General features: G+C 40.3%; 1 protein-coding gene across 1 annotated transcript in view; it reads left to right on the top strand.

Moving 5' to 3' along the window:
* The window catches only part of SEL1L (SEL1L adaptor subunit of SYVN1 ubiquitin ligase), a 64,185-nt gene that overhangs the window by 15,144 nt on the left and 21,851 nt on the right, over window positions 1–27,190 (top strand). Inside the window, exons 4-12 of the mRNA XM_002719616.4 lie at window positions 7,791–7,958; window positions 9,438–9,543; window positions 10,333–10,495; window positions 14,378–14,431; window positions 14,566–14,625; window positions 19,125–19,206; window positions 19,545–19,699; window positions 21,188–21,244; window positions 26,580–26,648. Coding sequence (XP_002719662.3) covers window positions 7,791–7,958; window positions 9,438–9,543; window positions 10,333–10,495; window positions 14,378–14,431; window positions 14,566–14,625; window positions 19,125–19,206; window positions 19,545–19,699; window positions 21,188–21,244; window positions 26,580–26,648 — 914 coding nt within the window. The remainder of the gene's footprint in view (window positions 1–7,790; window positions 7,959–9,437; window positions 9,544–10,332; window positions 10,496–14,377; window positions 14,432–14,565; window positions 14,626–19,124; window positions 19,207–19,544; window positions 19,700–21,187; window positions 21,245–26,579; window positions 26,649–27,190) is intronic.

The following is a 27,190-nucleotide window of genomic DNA, read 5'->3' as shown; positions in this document are numbered from 1 at the left end:
AGTGACTATAGTGGTGGGAACTCTCTGGAAAAGTGTCTCCAGATACCAGCGAAGGGCCAACCTTGTAAGCAGGCCTTTTCAAAGATAGAAATTTACTCCTGCTGTGTTAACTCCTTTCTGCACAATCCACCCTCCACGGTCATTGGCCAAAACATCATCACAATAAAGTTATTATAACTTCTTAGTTGTCAACCTATACCCTGAAAACTGCCATTCAGGAGTCATGTACTTGTCCAGTTAAAACAAATTCCAATAAACATAATGAGTCTACATTAGAAACCAGTTGGCTTCTTCCTTAAGTTTCTGCCCTGACATTTTTTGCATGGCCTAAAACTCAAGGCATGGTATGGGTGGCCAGTAGATTGATTCTGGCCTGGAAGCCTTTTGTGACTGAGGCAATGTCTTAAGAGTCAGGGTATACAAAGATCGATCCCAGAGGGTGTACATGATAACGCTGGAAACAAAAGACTGACAGTTGTTGGGGTACCTCAAGCAGGACATATGTTAGGCAGTACTATGTGATCTTCTACAATTGGTGGCTTGCCCTAAGGTTCCTAGTCAAGCCCAAATAATTTAGGGCAGTCCTTGATTTCAGAAGGGCTGCCAGTTGTTTCCACATGGATTTGATATGCATCATACCAGTCCTCCTAACTAATTTGTGTCCGCACCATCTAGACATTGCCTGCATGAGACATGCAGGGACTGGACCACCTCCTGCTGTCTTAGAGCCAGCCCTGTCAGGTGGATCGACAGGCTCAGCAGTGTGAATTAGTCGCACTCTCAACACCTTGGAAAGGTACACAGTTTTTCTTGAGAAGGAGGTGGAAGCTTCTAGAAACCATTTTGAAAAATGAAGATCTTTAGTGCTCTCTTCCCCTCCCACTCCCATGTCTCCCCTGGTACATGAGTTATGGGTTATTTTCTGCAGTTCTTAAGTCACTGTTTCCATTCAGAAATTACAAGTTTACATTTCTGATCACCCCCTACTCTTATGCTGGTGTTTTTTCTGAAGGGGTTGTATGCAAGAGCGGCAAACTTTTTTATACAATTTAACCAGAAAGACAACATGGTCTGGAATTGGTCAGGGCAAAATTCTTGGTTTCCAAAAATTTTCAAAATGGGTTTCTGTAACCTCCTATCTTTTTACCCTGATCTTTGTCCCATGAGCCTTGAAACAACCAGTCGCTTTCTGAGGACTACTGCACTTAGTAATCATTTTGCACTGAGGTGCATCCAGCAGGGGGAAAGGCAAGGGGTGCAGAGTCAGGTTATCAGGCCCTTGTTTGCAAACTACAAGTAACCAGGAAAGCCAGACATGAGGAGCCAACAGCAGGGCAGCGTGCTCCAGACGCGGTCAAGAATTGGATTGACCTGCCACTTAGCAGAGGCTCTCAGTCCCTTTGATGAACTCACTCCCAGCTTGCAGCTGTTGACAACACTCAGAAATTCAAAATGACATCCCTCAGAATGGTGTATCAGAAATAGACAGCTGAGGCTAGCGCAGCAACTCACTAGGCTAATCCTCCGCCTGCGGCTCTGGCACCCGGATTCTAGTCCCAGTTGGGGCGCCAGTTCTGTCCCGGTTGCTCCTCTTCCAGTCCAGCTCTCTGCTGTGGCCCAGGAGTGCAGTGGAGGATGGCCCAAGTGCTTTGGCCGTGCACCCGCATGGGAGACCAGGAGGAAGCACTTAGCTCCTGGCTTCCGATCGGTGCAGTGCGCCAGCTGTAGCAGCCATTTAGGGAGTGAGGCAACGGAAGGAAGACCTCTCTCTCTCTCACTCACTCACTCTGCCTGTCCAAAAAGAAAAAAAAGAAAAAGAAATAGACTGCTGATCAGCATCTGCATTTCAGGTGATCCTGTTGACAAGCCATTTCCTTTGGGCACTTGTTTGTGACACTGGAAGTCCAACAGAGTATTCACAGTTATTTTTCACGGTTCGTGGTTTCACAAAGAGCTGTCCTAACCATGCAGGGATGCAGAGTCTGAGTTCCCTTTAGTCTGTATTTTGAATTCAGCACAGATCTCACTGGGGTTGAAAATCCACACTAGACAGTGTGTGGTTTTAGCTTACATTCAAGTCTGGGCAGTTAAGATCTATGCATACAGGATTCAGAAAAATCAGAGACTTTTCTTAGCAGTAACAGAGGTGAGATGCTGCAGGGTCAGCAAATCCAAATGATAAGGGAGGCTTTTCTAATCTTTTTTTGTCTTATCAGTATTAGCGTCCAAATTGACCTACTAAAAAACATGCTTATCAGGCTACAACATCTTCAGCCTTGAGAGGCAGATCTCTGCTTTCACAAGAGCTCCTTGGCAAGCTAAAACCTGCTTTCCAAAGTCTAAAAGTGTATCTCCATCTGTGTATCTGTTCTTTCTCTTGTTATCTGCCTTTGACCAGAGGCTCCAGAGAGCAAAATCCTGTGCCTTCCATAGCAGAAACCATCCATTACAGAAACTCATTCTGTTTCCAGTAATCAAAAAGTTTAAATTTCAACCTGCTCATTGCTTGTAAAAATCTTAAGAACTTGGGTCCCATTAACACATTTCTTGTTTGTCTTCCCATGATCAGGATGATTCCTGTGGCATTTATGAAGCTATTTAACATTTTATATCAGTTTTGATCATACATCCAAAGGCAATAGACATAGAATACAAAGCCACTCAAAAAAAAAAATCCATTGTTTTCTTCTGATCGCAATTTACTCAAACTCCTAACAGTAGGTTCAGCATTTGCAGTGTTAATATTACAGCTGCCATGGAAGATGCAGGCTGGATGCAGTGAAGGTAGGGATAGGGGGCCAGGGAGCCTATTGCAGCCACAGCACCAGCCAGACTAAAAAAAGTTGCTGGAGGGCCTGCACTGTGGCTCACTTGGTTAATCCTCTGCCTGCGGCGCCAGCTTCCTATATGGGCACTGGGTTCTAGTTCCGGTTGTTCCTGTTCCAGTCCAGCTCTCTGCTGTGGCCCGGGAAGGCAGTGGAGGATGGCCCAAATGTTTGGGCCCTGCACCCACATGGGAGACCAGGAGGAAGCACCTGACTCCTGACTCCTGGCTTCGGATCGGCACAGCGCTGGCCGTTGCGGCCATTTGGGGAGTAAACCAACAGAAGGAAGACCTTTCTCTCTCTCTCTCTCTCTCTCTCTCACTCTCACTGTCTATAACTCTACCTGTCAAGTTAAAAAAAAAAGTTTCTGGAGTATTGCCTTCTCTCACTTTCAAAATAATTTATTTAACTTCATTTTTATTTGAAAGAGAGACAGAGAGACCTTCCATCCACAAGATTGACTCCCTGAATGCCTGCACCGGCCATAGCTGGGCCGGGCTGAAGCCACTAGCCCAGACTCATTCCAGTCTCCGCTGAGTGGCAGAGATTCAGCTCTTGAATCGTCACCTGCTGCCTCCCAGAGTGAGCATTAGCAAGAAGCTGGAATTGGAAGTGGAGCTAGGATTTCCGCTCAAGCATTCCAGTATTGAATATGGGTATTTCAAGTGGTGACCCTCCCTTTTCTTCCTGATTTTTTATCTTAAATTTTGCTCCAGCTCCAGGACCTGATTTAACTTTTTTCTCCCAACTTGAAGTTGAGAACATTGCAAATTTTAAACATTTTAGCATATCCCATTGAATTTGGGGACCTTTTCTCCTCTCATCAGGAGAGAACAAATAATGAAAGGCATTACCTGGGCTATTGTTTTTTTCCCTCGCTTTAGCCAGAGGGACCAGAAACATCTGAGGAATTCAGTAAGCCAGCTCTCCTGGAGTTGACTGTCATTGTGTAACTCCACAGATGATCTCTGCCTCTCACAGCAGACAGCAGCTCAGCTGCTGCTTCATACCGCGGATGACCCCATGACTGCATCAGCACTGAGGAATCGTCATGCCCTACCCGTATCTTCCTCTTCCCAAACCTTGCTTTAGCCATATTTCTGTCATCACAAGTGGGGTAACAGCTGTGTTGGGGGTCCCCACAACCATGCCCAGGTTTGATGATTTGCTAGGAGGCTGCAGAGGAGCTGGCATGCAGTTATGTTCACAGCAGTGAAGGGATGTGAAGCAAAATCAACACAAGGTAAAGGTGCAAGGGTGCAGTCGGGAAGAAACAAGGCCCAAACTGCCAGATGTCCTCTGCAGGGGAGTCCTCTGGACGCAGGTGATTCCCCCAGCTGTAGGCTGTCAACACATGTGGAATGCTGTCTACCGTAGAAGCTCTTAGAGACCAGTGCCTGGAGTTTTTACCAGGGATTTGTCATATAATTGCCTTCTGCCTAGAATTGTAGACTGCCAGAGGGAAACAGATGTTAAGCATAACCACATATTTGTACAAACATTTAGGCATAGGGATTCATTTCTATAAATTAGAATGGTGAGAACTCTCCTAAAATCTGAGTCCACAGACACCAAGGGTCTAGCTTACAAGCAAGCCTATCAAATGATAACAACAGTGGGTTGTTTTCTGCAAATCACCTCATAAACAATTGCTGAAAATAAATGAATAGATGGCCATCAACCGAGGAGTGATTACTTTGTGGTAATTCTATATTATAGCCATTGTAAAAGGAAGCTATTTTCAAAGGTACATATTTTGTTGCAAATAGTAGAAAATTCTTCAAGCACAGGCAGAACAGGGGTTTATTTGGCTCATATAACCGGAACTCCATGGATAGGCAGTTTGGGTCTTATGCCATCAGTGACTCCAGGGTGTTCTTTTCCCCTTTGTTCAGCCTGCATAGTAGATTGACTTCTCATGTTTGTTGTACCTGGTAAACCTAATGGTGGCTATACCTCTGAATACAAAAAATATGTAGGAATGAAATGATCATTTTGAGATATGGTTGTCATTTTTAGCCCTTGTTTATACTCCTGTGGAACTGTGGTATTCCTACCTTTGTTAAATATTACGATTGGTGGCAAATTAAGCCTGTGAATATACAGTGGATTAAAATTATGTCTTTGCAAAAACTGATGAAGAGGGGAAAGGAGGAAGGAGATTGGAAGGAGCAAGGGATTGAGGGAAGTGTGCTTTTCTTGGAGTACATGAAATCTGTTCTCTTTATATTAATAAAATAATTTTTAAAAAGAAATATTACTCCTGTTTGGAGATAAGAAAGTTATCTCTAAATAAAATTATAGATAAAAAAAGATTATTTTGCTCAAAATGCAGTTAGGAAGTGGTAGGATTTGCATCAGGTGTTCTGACTCTAGAACCTATACTCTTCATCAACAAGCTTTGCTACCCAATTAAAGTCTCCAAGTAAAAGCAGCCAGTGAGGGTGGGCGTGTGACTTAGCATCTTAAATGCTCGTGTCCTGTATCAGATTACCTGGTTCAAGTCCTAGGTGCTCCAGTTCTGATCCAGCTTCTGTGAGCGTTATCCTGGCAGGCAGCAGATGATGGCTCAGATAGCTGAGTCCCTGCTACCCAGGTGGGAGTTCCAGGTGGCTCTAGGAGGTGAACCAGCAGATGAAGGGCATTTGCCTGCCCCCCTCTCTCTCCCTCTCTGTCACTCTTTTTAAGTAAAAATAAATAAATAATAGCAACAAATGGAGTTGACATGTACTCAAATCTATTATGTGGGATTCTAGGCTTTGTCCTAGCCCTCTGGTCTCATCTACCTCTCACTTGATGTTCTTAGGCTTACCCTTGGCATCAACTGCTATCTATGTGCTGAGAATTTTCTCCTTACAATCAAAAAGATGTCTAACACATTTTCATTTTTTAATAGCCACTTGATACATAGCAGGATCAAAACTTAACATGTCTCTCTCTCTCTGTTTCCTCCCTACCCAGTAGCCTATCCTCCTTTAGCATTCTGTACCCTAGTAAGGGCAGCCATCTACCCATACCTGAAGCCCAATACCTGGCAGTCTGTCCTCTTGTCCACACATCTAGTCCACCCGTAAGTGGTACCAAGTCTACATCCTTAGCATCGCTTGAATGTGCCCCTGTCTTTGATTCCATTGCCCTTCCCAAGCTACTGTTACCTTTCAAGTAGACTAGTGTCTCAACCTTTAAACTGATTTCTTTCCTCCATTCCATTCTCCACTTAAAATTCCTCAGTGAGTTTCCTTTGTTCTCAGGATAAAAGTCCAAATTCCTTATTAAGACTTAAAAAGACTTGGGGGCTGGTGCTGTGGTGCAGCAGCTTAATGCCCTGGCCTGAAGCGCCGGCATCCCACATGGGCACTTGTTCTAGTCCTGGCTGCTCCACTTCTGGTCCAGCTCTCTGCTGTGGCCTGGGAAAGCAGTAGAGGATGGCCCAAGTCCTTGGGCCCCTGCACCTGCATGAGAGACCAGGAAGAAGCTCCTGGCTCCTAGCTCCTGGCTTCAGATCGGTGCAGCTCTGGCCGTTGTGGCCAATTGGGGAGTGAACCATTGGATGGAAAACACTCTCTCTATCTCTCTCTCTCTCCCTCCCTCCCTCCCTCCCTTCCCCCCTCCCCTCTCTTCTCCTCTCCTCTCCATGTAACTCTTTCAAATAGATAAATAAATCTTAAAAAAAAAAAAAAGACTTATAAAGAACTCCCTACTCTGAATTCTGCATGATCCTTTAGCCACTTCTCTTGTCTATTTTGTTACTCATTTGATTCACTATACCTTGCTGTTCCCTCTGCCTGCGGAATTCTACTCACCGTACCCCACAACCTTTCATGCCCTCCATCTCATGCACATTCTTGGAGGTCAGTCCCAGGTTCCTGACAGTCGAGGCTTCTGTTCTGTAACATCTGTACACTAATGCCTCTTTCCTTGCTAGGCAGTAAGTTCTGTGTAGCAGAGACCTCTGCTGCACCTCATTTCCAGCATCTGGCGTAATTCCCAGCACCTAGAGATACTTAGAAAAAAAAATCCTAGAGTAAATTAAAGAGATAAACTCTACCCTTAACAAGTTCAAAGTCTAGCAGGAGCTAGAATATGATGAAAGATAATTATAACCTCAGTACATAAGATCAATACTCTTATAAAATACTGTGGGTCACAGAAGAGTATGTAAGTGATTAACTTTGCCTAAGGGGCCATTTTTCCTTTATAACTTCATATTATTGCATAAATTAACTTACAACACTTAGGAAAAAAAGAGTTGTGCTCATAGTGGAATTAATTCAATTGTATTTGGCCTTTTTTTTTAAGATTTATTTAATTATTTGAAAGTCAGAGTTACACAGAGATAAGGAGAGGCACAGAGAGAGAGAGAGGTCCTCCATCCACTGGTTCACTCCCCAGTTGACCACAACAAATGGAGCTCCACTGATCCGAAGCCAGGAGCCAGTAGCTTCTTCCAGGTCTCTGCGTGGATGCAGGGGCCCAAGGACTTGGGCCATCCTCTACTGCTTTCCCAGGCCACAGCAGAAAGCTGAATCAGAAGAGGAGCAGCCGGGACTAGAATTGGTGCCCATGTGGGATGCTGGTGCTGCAGGCTGGGGCTTTAACCCGCTGCGCCACAGCGCCAGCCCCCCCCCCTCTTTTTTTTAAGAGGCCTTATATTTTGCTCATTTGTGGGGCAAGAGTTCTACAGAAGACTTTTAACCTTCTAAGGTTGTATCTAAAGAACTTGAGAAAATTGCTTCTTGGCCTTTTGGCTTAGGTCCAGTGAAGAATTTCAGTCTAAGCAAGATTTAGTTGCAGAGTGGTCAATTAGTCATGCTCACTAAATTGACTTAACCCAAAGTCATCCCTAATCAAAAACCCTCTTACATTCCCCATTACAAATTTTACATTATGAAGGCTATAAAGTGTTGAATCCATGTATGCTAGAGGTGCTGTTCACATTTAGATTTTTATTTCTTGTCTTTCCAGCTTTGACTGCCATTGAAGGCACAGCCCATGGGGAGCCCTGCCATTTCCCTTTTCTCTTCCTGGATAAGGAGTATGATGAATGTACAGCAGATGGGAGGGAGGATGGCAGACTATGGTGCGCCACAACGTATGACTACAAGGCAGACGAAAAATGGGGCTTTTGTGAAAGTAAGTATTCCTCGGTAGCTTTGTGTTTTGAGCAACATTCTGAAGGCCTTTTTCTAGCATCTTTTCTTCCTTGGTCTTAAGTGGTTTGTGTTGTGACATGGTTGTAGTCTTAAGGAATGATTGTAGGAGCTGGCAGCCTGTAGTGTATTTATTTCCAGGCTGTGGCTCAGCAGTATATCACATCCCTGTCTTGTTTAAAGGTCTTCAGTTGGTGTGCACAGGGTGTTCTGTAAACACATCTGGCAGGATGCTAAGTTAATTAACATAAAGCACTTTTTGGCAATAATGGAAACAGATCATTACAATGAGGATTAATAGTGATTAGAAGAAAAATAGTACTTTCTTAAAGCTATATTGAACGAAGTATGATGTGCTAGGGTAACATTTGACAAATATAGTCTATTTAACCATCCTCAATGTAAATGTCAGTGTAAAGGGGCTGAGCTCTACAGTTGATCTATATTTTCAGAAAGGAAAGTTTTCTGTGAACAGCAGATAATCTTGGACACACTTCCCTTTAATATCAAATAGCAGAAGTAGAGAATAATGGCTCTGATAGAATATTTGAGCATTCTTGGGAGATAACATCAAATACAGTCCATATTTTAGTATAAGAAACCATGACTGGGTACTCCAGTTTAATAATCAGATTTTTTTTTAATTTGGCAATAAGAATTCAATTCTTTTTCTATAATTATTGGTACCAATGCAATATTGATAAGTCTTAAATTTCTATTTTAAATGTTGTAGTACAGTAACAAAATAGTTTTTGGGAAATCTTTTATAACAATTCTGTAGTTTTTTTTTTTTTTTTTCAGTGTTGAAACAGTGAGTGCGAAATAATGTAGTGGGGACTGGCATTGTGGTGTAGCAGGTAAAACCATCACTTGCAACGCCAACATCCCATATGGGCACCAGTTCAAATCCTGGCTAATCTGATCCAGTTCCCTGCTAGTGTGCCTGGAAAAGCAGTAGAAGATGGCCCAAGTGCTTGGGCCCCTGTATCCGTGCAGGAGACCAGGAAGAAGCTCCTGGCTTTGGCCTGACCAAGCCTGAGCTGTTAGGGGCATTTGGGGAGTAAACCAGTGGTTGGGAGATATCTCTGTCTCTCCTTGTCTGTTTGCCTTTCAAACAAATAAGTCTTTTTTAAAAGTTTAGTGAATTTGACTATTAAATCAAGATATTAAACGAAATGAAATTTTCTAGTTCTTATTATATATTTAATCAAAACTTCTCTTTGTAAAAGTACACAGCATTCCAGATAGGGCAAAAGTATCCTTTATTTACAGCAGTGTGTTTCTAAGTACTTTTTTCTGATAGCTTCCTATCCTTATTTTTACTGACTTTGACATATTTGGAACTAATAAAATATCATTAGTTGTGTTTGTATGACTCTGCTAAAGGAAGAATACTCATGCTTGGTAAATAATTGGTATAGAACTAAAATCCATTTACCTGCACCTACCATTATGTTTTTAGCCGAGGAAGAGGCTACTAGAAGACGACAGATGCAAGAAGCAGAAATGATGTATCAGACTGGAATGAAAATCCTCAATGGAAGCAATAAGAAAAGCCAAAAGAGAGAGTAAGTAGCATTGCCAAGTCCATTCTCCCCCTCAAGATAAGCCGTGTTTCTGAACTGTGATGTCAGAGACAGAGGATTTCCTAAGCACCATTACCATTAGTGCGCATTAGTGGCACTGCTTTTATTAAATTTTAGCTTGGTTGGATAAAAATGTTATAAATTCTGTTTATAAGAATGAACAGTGACTAAAATAGAAGTAACTGATTAAAATTGTTTAGTTCCTAAGAACCATGAATGTCTGTACTATTCAGAATTCAAAATAACATCAGCCAAGTAAAGGGAATTGTGGCTGAGTGTGTTTGTGTTTTGGTTTTGCTTTATAATTTTTTACCTGTATTTAGGAATTTATACTTGGAAGGAACACAAAACAAGCAATTGTCTTCTGCCATTTTATGTTATTTTAATTTCATCTGACATTTGTTCTAGTCTATACAAAGATTCAAGAAGAAAATTGGAACAGTTGTCATTGGATTATTGACTACATACCATCATATCATATTTCTCTTATTGTAAATCTAGTTAACTTCAAATAGAAGGTTTTAGAATATTTGCTAGTGTGATTAGACTATTTCAAGATATTAGGACAACATAGAGAACTGGTACCTTATGTAAAAACAAAATAGCCAGGATATTATAGACATGTAAGTAGTATGGCTTGGTAGAAATAAGATCAGAGGAATTCTGTAACAAAAGCAAATTATTTGCACTGTATTTTAGTAGGTCTTGGAAAAACTTCTTGCGGCAATTCTAAAACATTCCTAATTTGTTTTTTAATGCTTCCATTTAAAGAGCATATCGATATCTTCAAAAGGCAGCAAGCATGAACCATACCAAGGCCCTCGAGAGAGTATCTTATGCCCTTTTGTTTGGTGATTACCTGACACAGAATATCCAGGCAGCTAAAGAGATGTTTGAGAAACTGACTGAGGAAGGTTCTCCCAAGGGACAGACTGTAAGTACATTCAACATACATGCAGCACTTGATAATTTGACTGCAGTTTATTTTCTGTGTATATCCTACCTTCTTTTACAAGTAAGACTGGAAGATAAAATATCTATAAATACTAATTTTGTGGCAGACCATTTTACCAATCTTCTTGGTAAACTTTTTCCTTAATTTAAGATCTTGAAGGCATTTTTGCAGTTGCCACAATTACATTTGCTGTTTTCTAAATCAGATCTGTAGAGAAGGAAATATGAAGGTAATTATTTTTTAGAGAATTTACTGTTGTATTTTTTCCAGAATTCAAATGCTGTTGTTAATTTTGGTGTTTTTAAAAAAATATTTTCTTACAGAAACCATACCAGCCAATTAGAGAAAACTAAAAATACTAACAAAAGTAAGAAAGTAAACATCATATATGTACCACTCAGATATGAGCAGTGGTGATATATTTGTGCATGTGTGCCCTTGTAGACCTTTCTCTTCACGTGTGTGTGTGTGTATGTGTGTGTAAGTAAATGTTTTATTAAAAATGGGATGCCACTGTCACTATTGCTTTTTTCTTTAAATAAACATTATTGAAAGGCAGAGTGACTGAGGCTGGTGGAGAGGTGCGTGGAAATCTTCCATCTGTTGGTTTACTCCCGAAATGACCACGAGCCAAGATCCAGGAACTCCATTTGGGTCTCACACATGGGTGGCATGGGCCCAAGTACCTCTGCTGCCTTCCCAGTTGCATTAGCAGGAAGCTGGATCAGAAGCAGAGCAACTGGGACTTGAACGTGTGTTCTGATGTGGGATCTGGCATCACAAGTGTGGCTTAACTCACTCACAATGCCAGTGCACTATTGGCTTTTTTCAATTAAGTTTTTCACCTTTCTCGTCCAGCAAATTTTTGCTTCTTGTAATACCTACACTCACTATATTTCTATGGTGTTAAACCAAAAACTTCTTTGTATCATTTTGTTCAAACCATTAGTAATCAGTCTACAACTATACCATTAATTTGGTTGTTATTTCTGAGTTAGCCTCCTGCCTTTTTTTATTTCCTATGTTAGAGACAGGAACAGTTTTTCTGTAGAGTGTCCTATCTCTCCTTCTTCATAGTGTCCTTGGACATGTTTCTTTTTGCCTACATTTCTTGTAAACAAGATCTCACAGCTGCAAGCTGATAAATTCAAGTAAAATATTTTTGGCTAGGCTATGTTATAAGCATTGTCCTGTATTCCACATTATATCACTTCAGTTAATATGTGGTATCTGGTTGTTTCTGCATTAGTAATTCCAAGGTTGACACCTAGAGTTGGTGCTGTTAGTACTGATTGACACCAGGATCTAGGAGACCATCACATTTTTTTTTTAGATTTATTTATTTTATTTGATAGGCAGAGTTATAGAGAGGGAGAGAGAGGGATGGAGGAAGGGAGAGACAGAGAGATCTTCCATTCTCTGGTTCACTCCCCAAATGGTCACAACAGCTGCAAATAGGCCAGACTAAAGCCAGGAGCCAGGATCTTCTGGATCTCCCACATGGATGCAGGGGCCCAAGCATTTGGGCCATTTTCCACTGCTTTCCCAGGCACATTAGCAGGGAGCTGGATTGGAAGTGGAGCAACCAGGAATCAAACCAGTGCCCATATGGGATGCTGACACTGCAGGTGGAGGCTTAACCTCTACGCCGTAGTGCCAGCCCCCAACATTGGTTTTAAATGCCTTCAAATCATCCAGGATTACTCAAGCTGCAGGAAAAATTTCAATCACAGAGAAAGTTGTTTTTCAGACTCATTAATCAGTAACAGGAGTTGTACCCATTGTCTTCGTTCGAACTAAATACCTCAGGGTTAGCACTGTGGCATATGGGTTGGGCATCTGCCTGCTGTGCTGGTATCCCATATGGGTGCCGGTTCTAGTCCAGGATGCTCTACTTCCAGTCCAGCTCCCTGCCGATTGCCTGGGAAAGCAGTAGAAGATGGCCCAAGAACTAAATACCTAACAAGTCTGTGGCTCTTCTGTATTCTTTTAGTTGTTAGTTTATAAGTATTGTGTCTCCATTGCTTCCCTTTGTTTTCCAAGTCCTTTTCTCTTCTTTGCATAAATCAACTTAAATAAAATTTACACATATATTCTTTATTTTCAAAACCTTCTACTCTGAAGAATGGTTTTATTTTATAAGGCATTTTTCCCTCTGATAATAGACCCTTACAATGCCATAACACTTTACGTATTGCAAAGCACTCTCTCAGGGTACTTAATTCAAGCTGATACAACAGACAAAGCCCTGGAATCACTAGCTGAGCACTGCAAGCCAGGTTTGATACAGCTCTCCTGTCCACAGTGCTGTCTTCTGTGTGGTGGTTTCTGGTCCTGGGCTGCTTCCATCTTATAATTACACCATCCAAAACATGGGTCTCCAAGCCATCAGGAAGGGAGAAGAGAGAGCCAGAGGGTTCTTAGGGACATGTTTAAAGGCCAAGCCCCAAAACGTCTTATATCCCTTCTAGCCACAGCCCCAGCACATGCAGAGGATGAGAAATGTAGAGGCACTCATGAGTATTGAGCACTGGCAGGCGCTGCCACACCTTACAACTTTAGATTGGGGCCAGCCCTGTGGCATAGTGGGGAAAGCCTTCGCCTGCAGAGCCGGCATCCCATATGGGCGCTGGTTCACATCCCAGCTGCTCCACTTCCAATGCAGCTCTCTGTTATGGTCTAGGAAAGCAGTAGAAGATGGCCCAAGTTCCTGGGCCTCTGCACCCACGTGGGAAGACCCGAAGTAAGCTCCTGGCTCCTGGCTTTGTATCGGCGCAGTTCCGGTCATTGTGGCCAATTGGAGAGTGAACCATCAGATGGAAGACCTCTCTTTCCCTGTCTGTCCTCTATCTATGTAATGCTGCCTTTCAAATAAATAAATAAATATTAAAAAAAAAAAAAAAACTTGGCCAGCACCGCGGCTCAATAGACTAATCCTCCGCCTGCAGCTCCGGCACACTGGGTTCTAGTCCCGGTCAGGGAGCCGGATTCTGTCCCAGTTGCTCCTTTTCCAGTCCAGATCTCTGCTGTGGCCCGGGAGTGCAGTGGAGGATGGCCCAAGTGCTTGGGCCCTGCACCCACATGGGAGATCAGGAGAAGCACCTGGCTCCTGGCTTTGGATCAGTGCAGTGCGCTGGCCGCAGCGTGCCAACCGCAGTGGCCATTGGGGGGTGAACCAACGGAAAAGGAAGACCTTTCTCTCTGTCTCTCACTGTCCACTCTGCCTATCAAAAAAAAAAAAAAAAAGAGAGAGAGAGAGAGAGAGAAAGAGAGAGAAAAAATAACCTTTAGCTTATACTTTTGTGTCACCATATGATCCACAGAAGGCAAAGTACTGGTAGAACCTTACTGTGAGTTGGTTGTTGGGACAGTTTTAGAAAATCACGTGTATGCTAGCATCGCTAAGTGATCTTTCTCTTTTAATCTCTTCAACTCAAGTCCTTGCTACTTCTTTTTATTCCTGGAAAGGTTTATCTTGCTAATCTCTTACCCTTTTTCATAGTGTATGCCACTCTCCTTAGATAGAGAAATAATCTTGGTATAAAATATAAGAATTGTTTTGTCTTCATGATGGCCATTCATAAACTGAAGTAAAAGTCATGTTTTTGTGTGTTCAGTTTTGTTTTCTAGTTAATATTTTATTAACTTGTCATAGTCTTGAAGCTACACTTTACTTGTTTAAAGTTACATTTAATTGTAGAATGCTAAGTGGATTTCTGAAGCTTCTTAATAATTTTGCACTCTTGCATTCAAATCCTTTAGCAATAAAAATGTTTAAATCTTCCATACTGCATACTTATGTCTGCCTTGGATAAACTTTCACCAAAGAAAGAATGCTTACTTTTATCATTTTATTTTCAGGCTCTTGGCTTTCTCTATGCCTCTGGACTAGGTGTTAATTCAAGTCAGGCAAAGGTAATACTATCAAAACCTTATTGCAAAATAAATAAATAAATAAAACCTTATTGCATATTGCAATATTAATTGAATAAATAATAATAGCAGTTAAGTGTGCCTGTATATTTAGTAATCATCTTTTTTTTTCATAGGCCCTTGTGTATTATACTTTTGGAGCTCTGGGGGGCAATCTAATAGCACACATGGTTTTGGTAAGTATGACTTCAGTGGAAGAATAATAACATCAAGTAGTAGGAGAATTTCTAATTTACAGTGTCCGCTTTACCAACCTTCATAGTGGGAATTTGCTTCTATTAATTAAAAGCAAATATTTGCTTAAGCATTTCTCAAATTCTTGTCAATATTACAAACGTAATCTACATGTGAATTAAAATTTGTAGTGCCCACAATTTTTTTTTGAAATGAGTAGGTTGTCTGATTGCCCTTAAAATAGAGATCTGACAAGTGGCTCTCAAAAAGAAAGGAATTTTCTCTAAGTTGAAACTGCTTATCAGAACCATTTTTAGATTGGATTATCATTACATTTGACTTTTTTTTTTAACCTAGAAACCTTTTATTTAGGATATACAAACTTCATGCATTTCATATATACAAATTTAGGAATAGAGTGATTCTTCCTACCATACCCTCCTCCCACCCATACTCCCACCCTTCTTATCCCCTCTCCTCATTCTTACTTCTTACAAAGATCAATTTTTAATTCACTTCATACACATTAACGCTACCCTAAGTAAAGAATTCAACAAATAGTATGAAGAAAAACAAAACATTCTTCAACAGTGGAGACAAGAACTGTTCGAAATCATTGCATCTCAAAGTGTCAATTTCACTTCTGTTGATTACCTTTTAGGTACTCTATTTGACATTGACATTGCTGAAGGACTTACTATACAGAAAACTGAGTCCTATAAGGGACATTAAAGAGTAACTCTCCTGTATTACTAGACAGCATTAGTCCCTTAAATAACTTAGTGGTAAATTAAAAAACAATCTTTCCAACTAATTCTTTTTCTGCTAAGGGGTTTAATTTTCCTTCTGCTTTTAAATTGATTTGTGGTAGATCATATGATCTCTGATACATGTTACTGTGTTCAAATGAATTTGTTAAGTTCCTTTTTCCAGAATGTTAAGAGTAGGCTGAGTGGAAATGAGACTGAAAGCAGAAAAACCGGTCCCAAATCTGGAAAAGATTTACAGGGTTGGTCACTGATGGGATATGAGATTTAAAAAAGAAAGAAAATTCAGTAGAAGCTGGGTGGATCCTAGCTCATTTTACTCACATGTGTTGAAAAAACATTTATTTAGTGTTTATCATTGAGGTTCCAAATATGAATGAAATACAGTACCTAACCCCCAATGAGTTTTTAATCCAGAAAGGGAGACATAAGTAGGGAGAACATTAAACTGCTGTGTAACAATGTTAAGGCACTCTGGGATTGGAAGGGAATAGGATTTAGAGGAGATACTTCTGAAGAAAGAGGCAGTTGCAGTATTTTTTTTTTTTTTTTTTTGAGGAATAAATGCATGCAAAAGAAAACAGTGCCCAGGCAGCAAGAGCAGTAAATGCAAAGGAACAGAGACAGGAGGAACATTGTGTCTGCAAAAAAGTACAGGAACTTTGATGTGCTGAATAGTGGAAGGCCAGGTAGTTCAAAAGATGAGCAGGTAGGTGGATGATGTGAACGAACTCTTGTCTTGCCCAGGAGCTTGGACTTTGCCCTGTTACCAGGATAAGCCACTGAAAGAGATTAAACAATTGAAAAGCAAGGGTGTTACTCTGACTTTCTGAACCAACCCTCGCTAATTTAACATTTGTTCCATTTGTTTGTCTAGTCTACATTAACGTTTATTCCTCAAACAATAATTTAAAAACTCAAGTGAATTCTCAAGAAATAAAAGAGATTATATTTTTGTATGGCAAACATGTCAACTATTTTGATAGGTTTAGTATGTTCATCATTCTTCATTTTTTAAAAGATTTATTTATTTATTTATTTATTTGAAAGGCAAAATGACCAAAAAGGGGGTAGGCGGGGGAGAGCAACAGAGATGTATCTTTAAACTGTTGGTTCATTTTCCAAGTTCCCACAAGAGCCAAGGCTGCAGTAGGCCAAAGCCTGTGCCATCTGAGTCTCCCACATGGGTAACTGAGGCCCAAACACTTCAGCTATGATCTGCTTCCTTGTTGGGCATATTAACAGGAAGCTGGAAGGGAAGCAAAGTAGCCAGGACTTGAAGCAATACTCTAATACAAGATGTAGTTATCCCAAGAGGCGACTTAACCTGCTGCACCACAATACTTGCTCTACCAGGCTTCTTTAATGATAGCTGCACATGTGGAAAAGGTACCTTAATTGGTGGGAATGTAAACTGGTGCAGTCACTGTGGAAGACAGTGTAGAGATACCTCAGAAATCTGAATATTGAATTACCATATGACCCAGCCATCCCACTCCTGGGAATTTACCCAGTGGAAATGAAATCAGCATCTAAAGGAGTTATCTGTACCCCCATGGTCATTTGCAGCACAATTCACAGTAGCTAAGAGATGGAATCAACCCAGATGTCCATCAACTATTGACTGGATAAAGAAATTATGGTATATATGCACTGTGGAGTACAACTCAGCTGTAAAAACAAAAATGAGATCCTGTCTTTTGCAACAAAATGGACACAACTGGAAACCATTATAATTAGTGAAATTAGCCAGTCCCCAAAAAACAGATACCATATGTTTTCCCTGATCCAAGGTAACAAATAGAGTACCAAAAATGTATTGGAGTAAAGTGGACATTTTAAAATTCTATGATTGGGGCCACCGCTGTGACGCAACAGGTTATAGCCCTGGTCTGCAGTGCCAGCATCCCATATGGGTGCCAGTTCAAGTCCCAGTGGCTCCACTTCTGATCCAGGTCTCTGCTGTGGCCTGGGAAAGCAGTAGAAGGTAGCCCAAGTGCTTAGGCCCCTGCACCCGCTTGGGAGACCCGGAAGAAGCTCCTGGCTCCTGGCTTTGGATCGGCACAGCTCCAGCTGTTGCAATCATTTGGGGAGTGTGCCAGTGGATGGAAGACCCCCCCCCCACTCTCTCTCTCTATCTCTGCCTCTCCTTCTCTTTCTGTGTAACTCTGACTTTCAAATAAATAAATAAATCTTAGGGAAAAAAAAAGATTCAATGATTGTTTGCAGCCCTATCTCTTCCGTTGATGACAGCATTTTTTTTTCTTCATACTCTTTTATTTAGTGTAGGGGCAACTATATGATCATTAAGTAAACTGAAAATAGATCTTTGTAAAAATTAAGAGTAGGAATGTGAGAGGAAGTAGAAAGAAGGGTTGGAACATGAGTGGGAGGGAGGGATGGGTGGGAAGTATCACTGTGTTCCTAAATCTGTATATGTGAAATACATGAAACTTGTATAACTTAAATAAAAATTTTTTTAAAAAAATTAACATTGGCCACAGTTGAAATGGCTACACAGTAAGAACGTTGAAAGGGGTGGGCATTTGGCTTGATGGTAAAGATGCCAAAATCCAAATCACAGTGCTTGGATTCAGTTCCCAGTTCTGTCTTCTGACTCCAGCTTCCCACTAATGCATAAACTTGGAGGCAGTGGTGACAGTTCAGAAAAGCGGCTTGTTGCCATCCCTATAGGAGACCTGGATCACATTTCTAGCTCCTGACTTTAGCCTTGGCCTGGCCAAAGACATGTGAAGTTTCGAAGCAAAAGGCTGTAGATGGGGGAGTACTCTGTATTGCTGACTCTTCTGTGTCTCTCTCTGCCTTTCAAATACTTTTTAAAAGAACATTAAATATTATACATGTTTACATGTTTTTATACATAATGCCCTAAATATTGTTAAAGTTTGTTAGAGTTTTGCTTTTTGTTCTTATTCTGAAATTGTTAATTGCTGGTGTTACTGGGCCTGCTGCCAGTAGTCCTATTTTCTTTTTTTTTTTTTTTTTTAAGATTTATTTTTAATTTGAAAGTGAGAGTTACACAGAGAGAGGAGAAGCAGAGAGAGAGAGAGGGGTCTTCCATCTGCTGGTTCACTCCCCAATTGGCCACAACGGCTGGAGCTGCGGCAATCAGAAGCCAGGAGTCAGGAGCTTCCTCCCAGTCTCCCACAGGGTGCAGAGGCCCAAGGACCTGGGTCATCTTCTACTGCTTTCCCAGGCCATAGTGGAGAGCTGGATTGGAAGAGGAGCAGCCAGGACTCGAACCAGTGCCCATGTGAAATGCTAACACTGTAGGTGGCAGCTTTACCCACTGTGCCACACACTAGCCCCAGTCCTATTTTCTTTATTTTGCCAATTTCTTACTGCTTTGTTAGTTTGGAAAATTAGTTCATTTTTGCTAAAATTGTGTCTAAAATAAGATTAAAATTCCTTCTAAGCACGAGCCTGTTTTCTCTTACGGGTAAAATGTCCGTACTTCACCCACAGAGCCCTTGGTGTTTAGTTTGATTGCTGTAGGACCTTTATTATTTATTTCCTAGTTCTTAACTGTAGTCTGCTTGTGGACGTTGCTGAGCAAGCTACCTCAAAACCTAAGACTCGGGAAAAATGAAGTGTAAGTGTGCTTCAGTGGAAGGACAACAGACCACATTCTGGCTAGAGTCAGCGTTGTCACTTCTAGAGGAATGCCACGGGAGCTTGGGAATCCTGTCTTCTCACCTGAAGTTGTTTTCCAGGGATACCGCTACTGGGCTGGCATCGGAGTCCTCCAGAGTTGTGAATCTGCATTGACTCACTATCGGCTTGTTGCCAATCATGGTATATATTTTTTATTCTTTTTACTAAGAAAAAAAAATTTAAAGTCCTGTGTTTTTGTTGTACTGCTTGAAGTATCTTGAATGACTCTTTCACATATCTCATCTTCAAATTAGGTGATGAAGTACAGTTTTCTTTAATTTTGCTTTGGGTTTCACTTCTTAAATATTTTATGGGAACAAGTCTCCTTTATGAATAGATTACTACTTTATAATCTATAGAATATTTTAGAGTTTCTCTTTCACATTACTTATTGTCAGCCATGTACAGCTGGGATTGTACCTCTTTCCGTGGACAATCCTTCTGACTGTTTGCCACATTACTTTGTCCCCCTGTTTCAGTTGCTAGTGACATTTCGCTAACAGGAGGCTCAGTAGTACAAAGAATACGGCTGCCTGATGAGGTAGAAAACCCAGGAATGAACAGTGGGATGCTAGAAGAAGATTTGATTCAGTATTACCAGTTTCTAGCTGAAAAAGGCGATGTACAAGCACAGGTATGTGTTTAAACATCTCAGAGAATATTTTACTGCGTTGGGTATTTTAATGTGATGGGGGAGGGTGGGTAAGTACTTAAATCTGTTAGTAACATTCTCATTGCTCTGAGCAATTACTGACTTCATATTAGAGTCCCCAAAGGAGCATTAAAAATAATAGCAAGAAGCCCACACTCTCCGCAGATTCCATTTGGGTTCATCTAAGGTGGGACCTGGACAGTAAGAGTCCCTAAAAGCTGACCACGTGACTGTCCTGTATAACACAGTTGGAAGTCACTGCTTGAGATGAGCAACATTAACACTGGTGATCAAAGTTCTTACTGGAGTCACCAGGGTTGAAACTCATTTCTCTAAATAAGGAATTTCTGTAATATTTGGAATCTTGAGTATTCTTTGTGGCTATTTACTGTTCATGTTTCTTTTGCTTATCTTAGAACATAATTCTCTGAAGGTCTAGAACAGAATTAGGTTTGTTAAATGTAAACTATATGCTATCCATCAGAGTATCATGCGTTTGTGTGTGTGTATGTGTTTGTATGAATGTGCTTCCTGGCTTATTTTGATGATATTAAAATAAAAAACTTAAACATTGTTTTTCTACTAAATTTTCATTTCTTTCTAATTTATAATATATAGAGATGAACAAAAGACACCTACTAAGATAAGACAAGACATAATTTTAAGACTAAGAGAAGGGAGACTTAAAAAAAATCAGTAACCACAGTGTGAATTAGATTAAAAGTTTAACTTACTGAAATCATAACAAGTTATCTTGTGTGATTAAGCCTATTTCTTACATATTAATTTTTGGCGTAAATCTTCTGTTCATGGAACATGCTTTTCCATGTTCCCTGCTGTCTCCTTTCTTGCTCGCATTGAGTTTGGCTGCTTTTTGCTAGTGCATCTCTGTCCCTTACCCAGTGTGGTAGCCCTGCTTCCACTATCCTTTGATTGCCTAGAGAGCACAGCACACATCCTTAAGTTAGTGAAGGTGGTATGATAAGCACTTTCACCATTTCCAGGACAACTCAGAAGCTTTCATGTACCCTGTTTTAATTCTGCATATCTCTGAATCTGACGAGATATTATTGTTTGATATAGTATATATCAACTTAGATTTACTCACAAATTTGCTTTTCCACTGCTCTTACTGCATTTCTGAACTTCTCAGATAAACTCCCTTCTTTCCTAAGGAGCACCCGTTAGTATTTCATTTAGAGTTGGTTCACTGGGGACAAACTCAGTTTGGAGTTGTCTGAAAATGTTTTGTTTCACCTCATTTTAGAAGAATACTTTGCATATATTTTTAATTTTTAAAATTTGGAGTTAAAGTAGAATCATGTTTTTAGGACTGAAGACTATGTTTAGTTTTTTTTTTTTTCTGTTTTTTGAGTCATGAACAGAAAGCCTTTTACTCCCAAGATCCTTTCTTGGTAGTCTGATCCTGACTGTGTGCCACCACTTCCTTTGCTCTGTTCTTGTTTTTAGGTTGGGCTGGGACAGCTGCATCTGCACGGAGGACGTGGAGTAGAACAAAATCATCAGGTAACTGCCCTGCCCCTTGGGCTTTGAGAGATTCGTGTTGTATCAAGAAATGATGCTCTAGATGCATTTCTTGCTCACTCAGTGCCAATATCAAACTTGTGTTGTTTACACACCACAAAAGAGCTTTCAAAATCTAATGCCTGAGGAAGCAAAAGAAAAAAGAAAATGTGAATATACTTTAGAGTGGTAGAAAAGGTTTTATTAATTTAAAACCTGCTTCTCAATATTGCCCAGAAATTTCACATACAGGGTCTTGGTTTTCTGTAAGTATGTGTTAGTGTGTGTATGTGTGTGTGTGTGTGTGTGTGTGTAGATATAGATATAGCTAGATAGATATTACTTTAAGTGTGTGTGTGTGTGTATATATATATGTGTGTGTATATATATAAGTGTGTATATATACACACGTGTACATATATGTGTGTGCGTATATATATATATATATACACTTATTTTTTAAAGCATTTATTTGAGAGAGAAGAGTTACAGAGAGAGAGAGAGGGAGAGAGACATCTTCCATTGACTGGATCATTCCCCAAATGGCTACAATAGCCAGAGCTGGTCAGATCCAAAGCCAGGAGCCAGGAATTTCTTCCAAGTCTCCCACATGGGTGAAGGGGCCCAACACTTGGGCCATCTTCTGCTGTTTTCCCAGGGCATAAGCAGAGAGCTGGATTGGAAGTGAAGCAGCCGGGACAGATACCAGCGCCCATATGGGATGCAGTGCCGCGGGCAGAGGCTTACCCTTCTATGCCATAGCACTGGCCCCTTCTTTAAGTGTATGATGGAAGTATGTTTTAAACACCTTTTAGAAAATGCTTTATAGAACTGAGGAACATTTCATGTTATTTGTGAGGAGTTAGAAGTATATAGTTCTTCCAGTCTGATCTGTTATTCAGTCACCAGGTTTTGTCCACTTTGTGCCCTAAATATCACTCACCTCTTCCCTACTTTAGACCTCCATACCTATCACTTGTGTGGATCATCTTCCACATGTATCTCCTAGATAAAGCTGTCTCTCTAAATCACACATCTGATTTCCTTGGGTAAAACTCTTGCGTGGTCTGTAACTTCCAGTAGCTTAAAGACCAAAACCTTTATTATGACCTCTAAGGCTTCCTACCAGTCAGTCTATGTTTACCTTAGTAGCCCCTTCCTCTGAGTTACAGGCACACAGACCCTTTGTCGAGTTTTTGAACCTATCAAGAGCCTCCCTGCTTCAAGACTTCTTTAGTGTTAGTCCTCTCTGCACGATGAATGTTACCCACCTCTTTCCTTCATGTAGCTAATGCTCACTCATTCTCCAGAACTTGAAGCAAACCTGTAGTATGTCCCCCCTAGTCTCCCTCCAGGAACAGGTCATGTTCCACAGTCAGATGTCTGAACGTCTGTCCTTTGTAAATTAACTACTTAACTAAGTTATTTCCTTGCTTAAGCACAGAGTCCAAAAGAGCACAAACCATGTCTGCTTGCTTGCTACTTTATTCGTAACCTCTGACAGTGTATAATATGTAGTAAGTTTTTAAAAAACATTTGTCAAACTAATAAACTGGTCTCCACCATGCCAGTTAAATATACTAATTGAGATTATTTCACATACTAAACACCACCAACTTTAAGAATTAGATTGTAACAAAATATACTTATCATTAAAGCTATCCAAATATCATGGGTTGCTTTGTTTTTGTTTTATTCAGACTGCTTTTGACAACTTTCATCATCTCTGAGATATTAAAATGTACATCTTAGGGCAATGAATCATCACATGAGCTGGTTAGTAAGTGAGAAAACAGAATTCTGAGTAAGAGTTTGCTGCATACCTTTTGTATAATAACTTTGGGAATATTCCTGTATTGTTGCTGCCTACCTGTGAAGCAACTGCACTATAAATTACTTCACCAGCTTTAAAGAAGAAAATAAGTTCCTGACACATAATTGAATTAACTCAACAAATATTTTAGTACCTACTGTTTGCCATTCATTGCTAACAATTCAGGAGGTCTTCTAAAGTTCATGGAAGCTGTGTTAACTTTAAAATTTTTCGTCAACAAAATAAACTTATACTTACTACAACACATTTGAACAGAGTCTACTTTGTGGCACTAAAAAGGATTAGACATCAGTTTGAAAAGAGCTTCTGTCAGAGTGACTTGAATTCTGATAAAACTAAGTTAAAGCAAACATCAAATTTAGGGTGATGGAGGAATGGTGAAATCATTGACACTTGACAAAAAATGTATGGGGACAGTGCCTGAAAGAAGTCAGAGGTTTACAGACACGTAACTAATTTTAAGAAGGGACCGAGTTACATTAAGATGAAGCACACAGTAGCAAACCATCCACTTCTACTTGTAAGGAAAAAATAAATCCTGTTCCTTCCCTAATCAAAGAGGACCAGTGATTAACAGCAGAAACAATAACCAACACCACTTGCACCTCAATTGATGTAGCTTACACAATTCTGCCTGAATGTTGAGCAGACTTTGTCCTTGATGTGTGCCAAAGGTTGTGTCCAAATTGCACACAAGGGAAAAGCTTTCAGTGAAAGCTTTAAATAGGTGGGATCAAGATCCTGAAGCATTTTTTCAAATAATAACAGCAGATGAAACATTGTTTTACCAGTACAATCAACAAACCAAAACACATCAAGGGCCGTGCCGCGGCTCACTAGGTTAATCCTCCACCTGCGACACCGGTATCCCACGTGGGCACCGGGTTCTAGTCCCAGTTGCTCCTCTTCCAGTCCAGCTCTCTACTGTGGCCCGGGAAGGCAGTGGAGGATGACCTGAGTGCTTGGGCCCCTGCACCCGCATGGAAGACCAGGAGGAAGCACCTGGCTCCTGGCTTCGGTTCCGCGGTAGCTCTGGCCGTAGTGGCCATTTGTGGGGTGAACCAGTGGAAGGAAGACCTCTCTCTCTGTCTCTCCCTCTCACTGTCTGTAACTCTACCTGTCAAATGAGTTAAAAAAAAAAATCAAAGCAACAGCTACGAGGAGTAAAAATGGTTCAGACAAAGCAAAAGACCAGTTGAGAGCAAAAGTCATTTGGGGGATGCTAATGACATTTTGTTTATTAAGAATGATAACATTGTTTATTTTTGCGAGTGGAGAAAGTTAGACAAAGCTATAGCAGAAAAGCACCCAGGAAATTCTCCCACCAGGACAATGATCCTTCTCATTCCTCCTGCCAGACAAGGGCAGTTTTGCCAGAATTTCCGTGGCAGATCATCAGCATTCACCTTATGGTCCTGATTTGGCTCCTTCTAACTTCATTTTGTTTCCTAATTTTAAAAATTAAAGGGCACTCATTTTTCTTCAGGTAATGTAAAGACTGCATTGACATCAGATTCCCAGGCCTCTTCGTTCTTTAGGATCCTGGGAATGATGATATAATCAACCACAAAAAAAGTGTCTTGAACTTGATGGCACTTATGTCAAGAAATAGTGTGGGTTTTTTTTTATTTTTATTTTTAAATCCCACTTTTTCACAAGTCATTTGAAATCTCCTCATACTGAACAAAATATCTGTTCTTTATTCCTGTGGAGCTTCAAGTTTAATAGGAGCATTAGATACTTCTTAAATAATCACACCAATAAATATGTATGAATTGTGATTATTATTACAAAGAATAATTAAAGGACACAATTACTGATTAGTAAATGGGAAGTACCAGCTAGAAAGAATGGGAGGAAAACTTGTCTAAGAAGTAGAGGACATTTAAGTTGAGACTGGAGGTAATGTCAGTTCCCAAAAAGAACAGCATAAATGAACAATGGCTGGCATGCACATCGTGCAGAGAGCATGGTGCAGTGCTAAGAAAACTGCTTGGTAACCTCAGTATATCCATTTTGTATTTCAAGGGACTACAAGGAACATCATGTTCAGATTTTAAAACAGTGACTTCAGCAATACAGAGAATGAATTAGAAGACCCCAGGAATAAAAGAGGATGATCAGGAAGGGGATTATTCTAGAGGTTCGAGTGAAAGATAATGGAACTTGGTTGATCTGTGGTAATGAAAATTAATAGATGGATGAAAGATGTTTTTTGATAAAAGAAAGAAGGTTTCAGTGGTGGATCAGATATGAGAATGAAGGGGAGCATGTGGCTTGAGCAACCAATAGATGGTATTATCTGCTTACATTGAGATTCTGAATAATCCCCCCACTCTGTGGGGGGAGGGGTAGGCATGGAGTGAAGATTTCAGGTATATATGTTCAAGCAGTGGGTGAGATGTTCAGAGGGAGTTGAATAGATGAGTTTGGAGCTGCAGATGGAAGTTTAGAAGTTGCCATAGTCTAGGTGGTATGCAAAGCCATAAGAATAGGTAAGACTGTTTAAAGACTATAAAATGAAAATGGAATCCAAAGTTGTGCCCTGAAGAAATGTTTAAAAGTCCGCTGGCAGAGTAAGAATCAGCAAAGGAGACTTGAGTGTTGAGGTGGAGAGTTAGGAAGGAAACTGTGGAAGAGTGGCATCTTGTAAGCCAGGCTTAAGAGTCTTTCAGTAAGGAGGGTGTGGTAGAATGCGGCAGAGAGAGCTGAGGTGAAATGAGACAGCACTTGCCCTTGACAGTCTTTCTGAAGCCAATGAAGAGTAGGTTGTAGAATGCATTGCAGTGGATGCAGATAATTCATTTGAGAAGCTTGACTGTGTGGAGGTAACAGTCATCATTGGAAGGAAATTGGGGGTCTAAAGAAAAGATGAATCCTGTGTGTTTCGGTTTTTTTATTAACAGAAAAGTACTAGATTGCATTTAAGGGGTAACGTTCAGAGAGGGAGAGATGAAATGAGCAGGAGACAGCAATAACCATCAGTGTTAGGTCCTCAACAAGGATGAGCAGTGTAAGAGTGGTGATAACTTCTAATGATGGGAGTGTGTTTAGTTCTTGTGATTTTAAGCAGAACAAAAGGAAATTTTATTTCTTTACAGGAATTTAAAAAACCTCTGTGCCTTGAAAAGACTTCAGTTTTTCCCTTCTTTCAAGGTTATCACCAGAGGAGACAAAAGTTAAGCTCCTGTTAGATTCTGTCTGTTAAGCAGCCTGATGTTCACTTTTCCTGTAAATAAGAGAAGTTTTCTTGGTCCTTTATTTTAGGGAACACAAGAAATTTCTTTCGTGTTTCTAACTATGAAAAGACTTAATGATGCAGCTATCTTTTAATAAAATAAAACCTGAAAGTGCTGATTTCTGTTTTGAAATATTGACAACTGGGTATTCTTATTTTTAAACCACTTGAATATAACAAAATTTTGTTAATGTTTCTGAAGTAACTGTTTTTGCTAAAGCAGATTCTGTTAAAAGCTAATGGTTTTAACAATTCTTTTCCCACAGAGAGCATTTGACTACTTCAATTTGGCAGCTAATGCTGGCAATTCACATGCTATGGCCTTCTTGGGAAAGGTACTGTACAGCCTGTGAATGTATTATGTAAAAGGAAGAAGTGTTTACACAGAACAGTGTATTCAGGATCTACAATTTAACAAAAGTAAACTAGAAATAAGGTTTCTAGTGCAAGGATATTATATCGTGTCTTAAGTACTATTCTGAGGCATATTCTTACACAGCTTAAACATAATATGGCATCTCCTCAACAGTATATTAATTCTCCATTGAAATTAGCTGTCACTTTCTGACTTCCCACTTTTTATATATTTGTTATACGCATAGTGAGGAATTCTTTATTTGTACAATTTTGTTGTTGTTAAGTCTGTCCAAGTTGCCTGTGTTCTTCTGTGCAGAATAGATGCAGTTGGGTTTGTTAAAATTGATCTGCAGATCTTATAATTATCTTTTTTATAAGATTTATTTATTTATTTGAAAGAGTTATGAGAGTAAGATAGAGGTCTTTGATCTGCTGGTTCGTTCTCCAGATGGCTACAACAGACAGGGCTAAGCCAGGCCAAAGCCAGGGGACAGGTGCTTCATCCAGGCCTCCCATGTGT

The sequence above is a fragment of the Oryctolagus cuniculus genome, chromosome 20 (assembly GCF_964237555.1).
Source record: "Oryctolagus cuniculus chromosome 20, mOryCun1.1, whole genome shotgun sequence".
NCBI classification, from domain to species: Eukaryota; Metazoa; Chordata; class Mammalia; order Lagomorpha; family Leporidae; genus Oryctolagus; species Oryctolagus cuniculus.
This window is presented reverse-complemented; position numbering and strand designations above follow the sequence as displayed.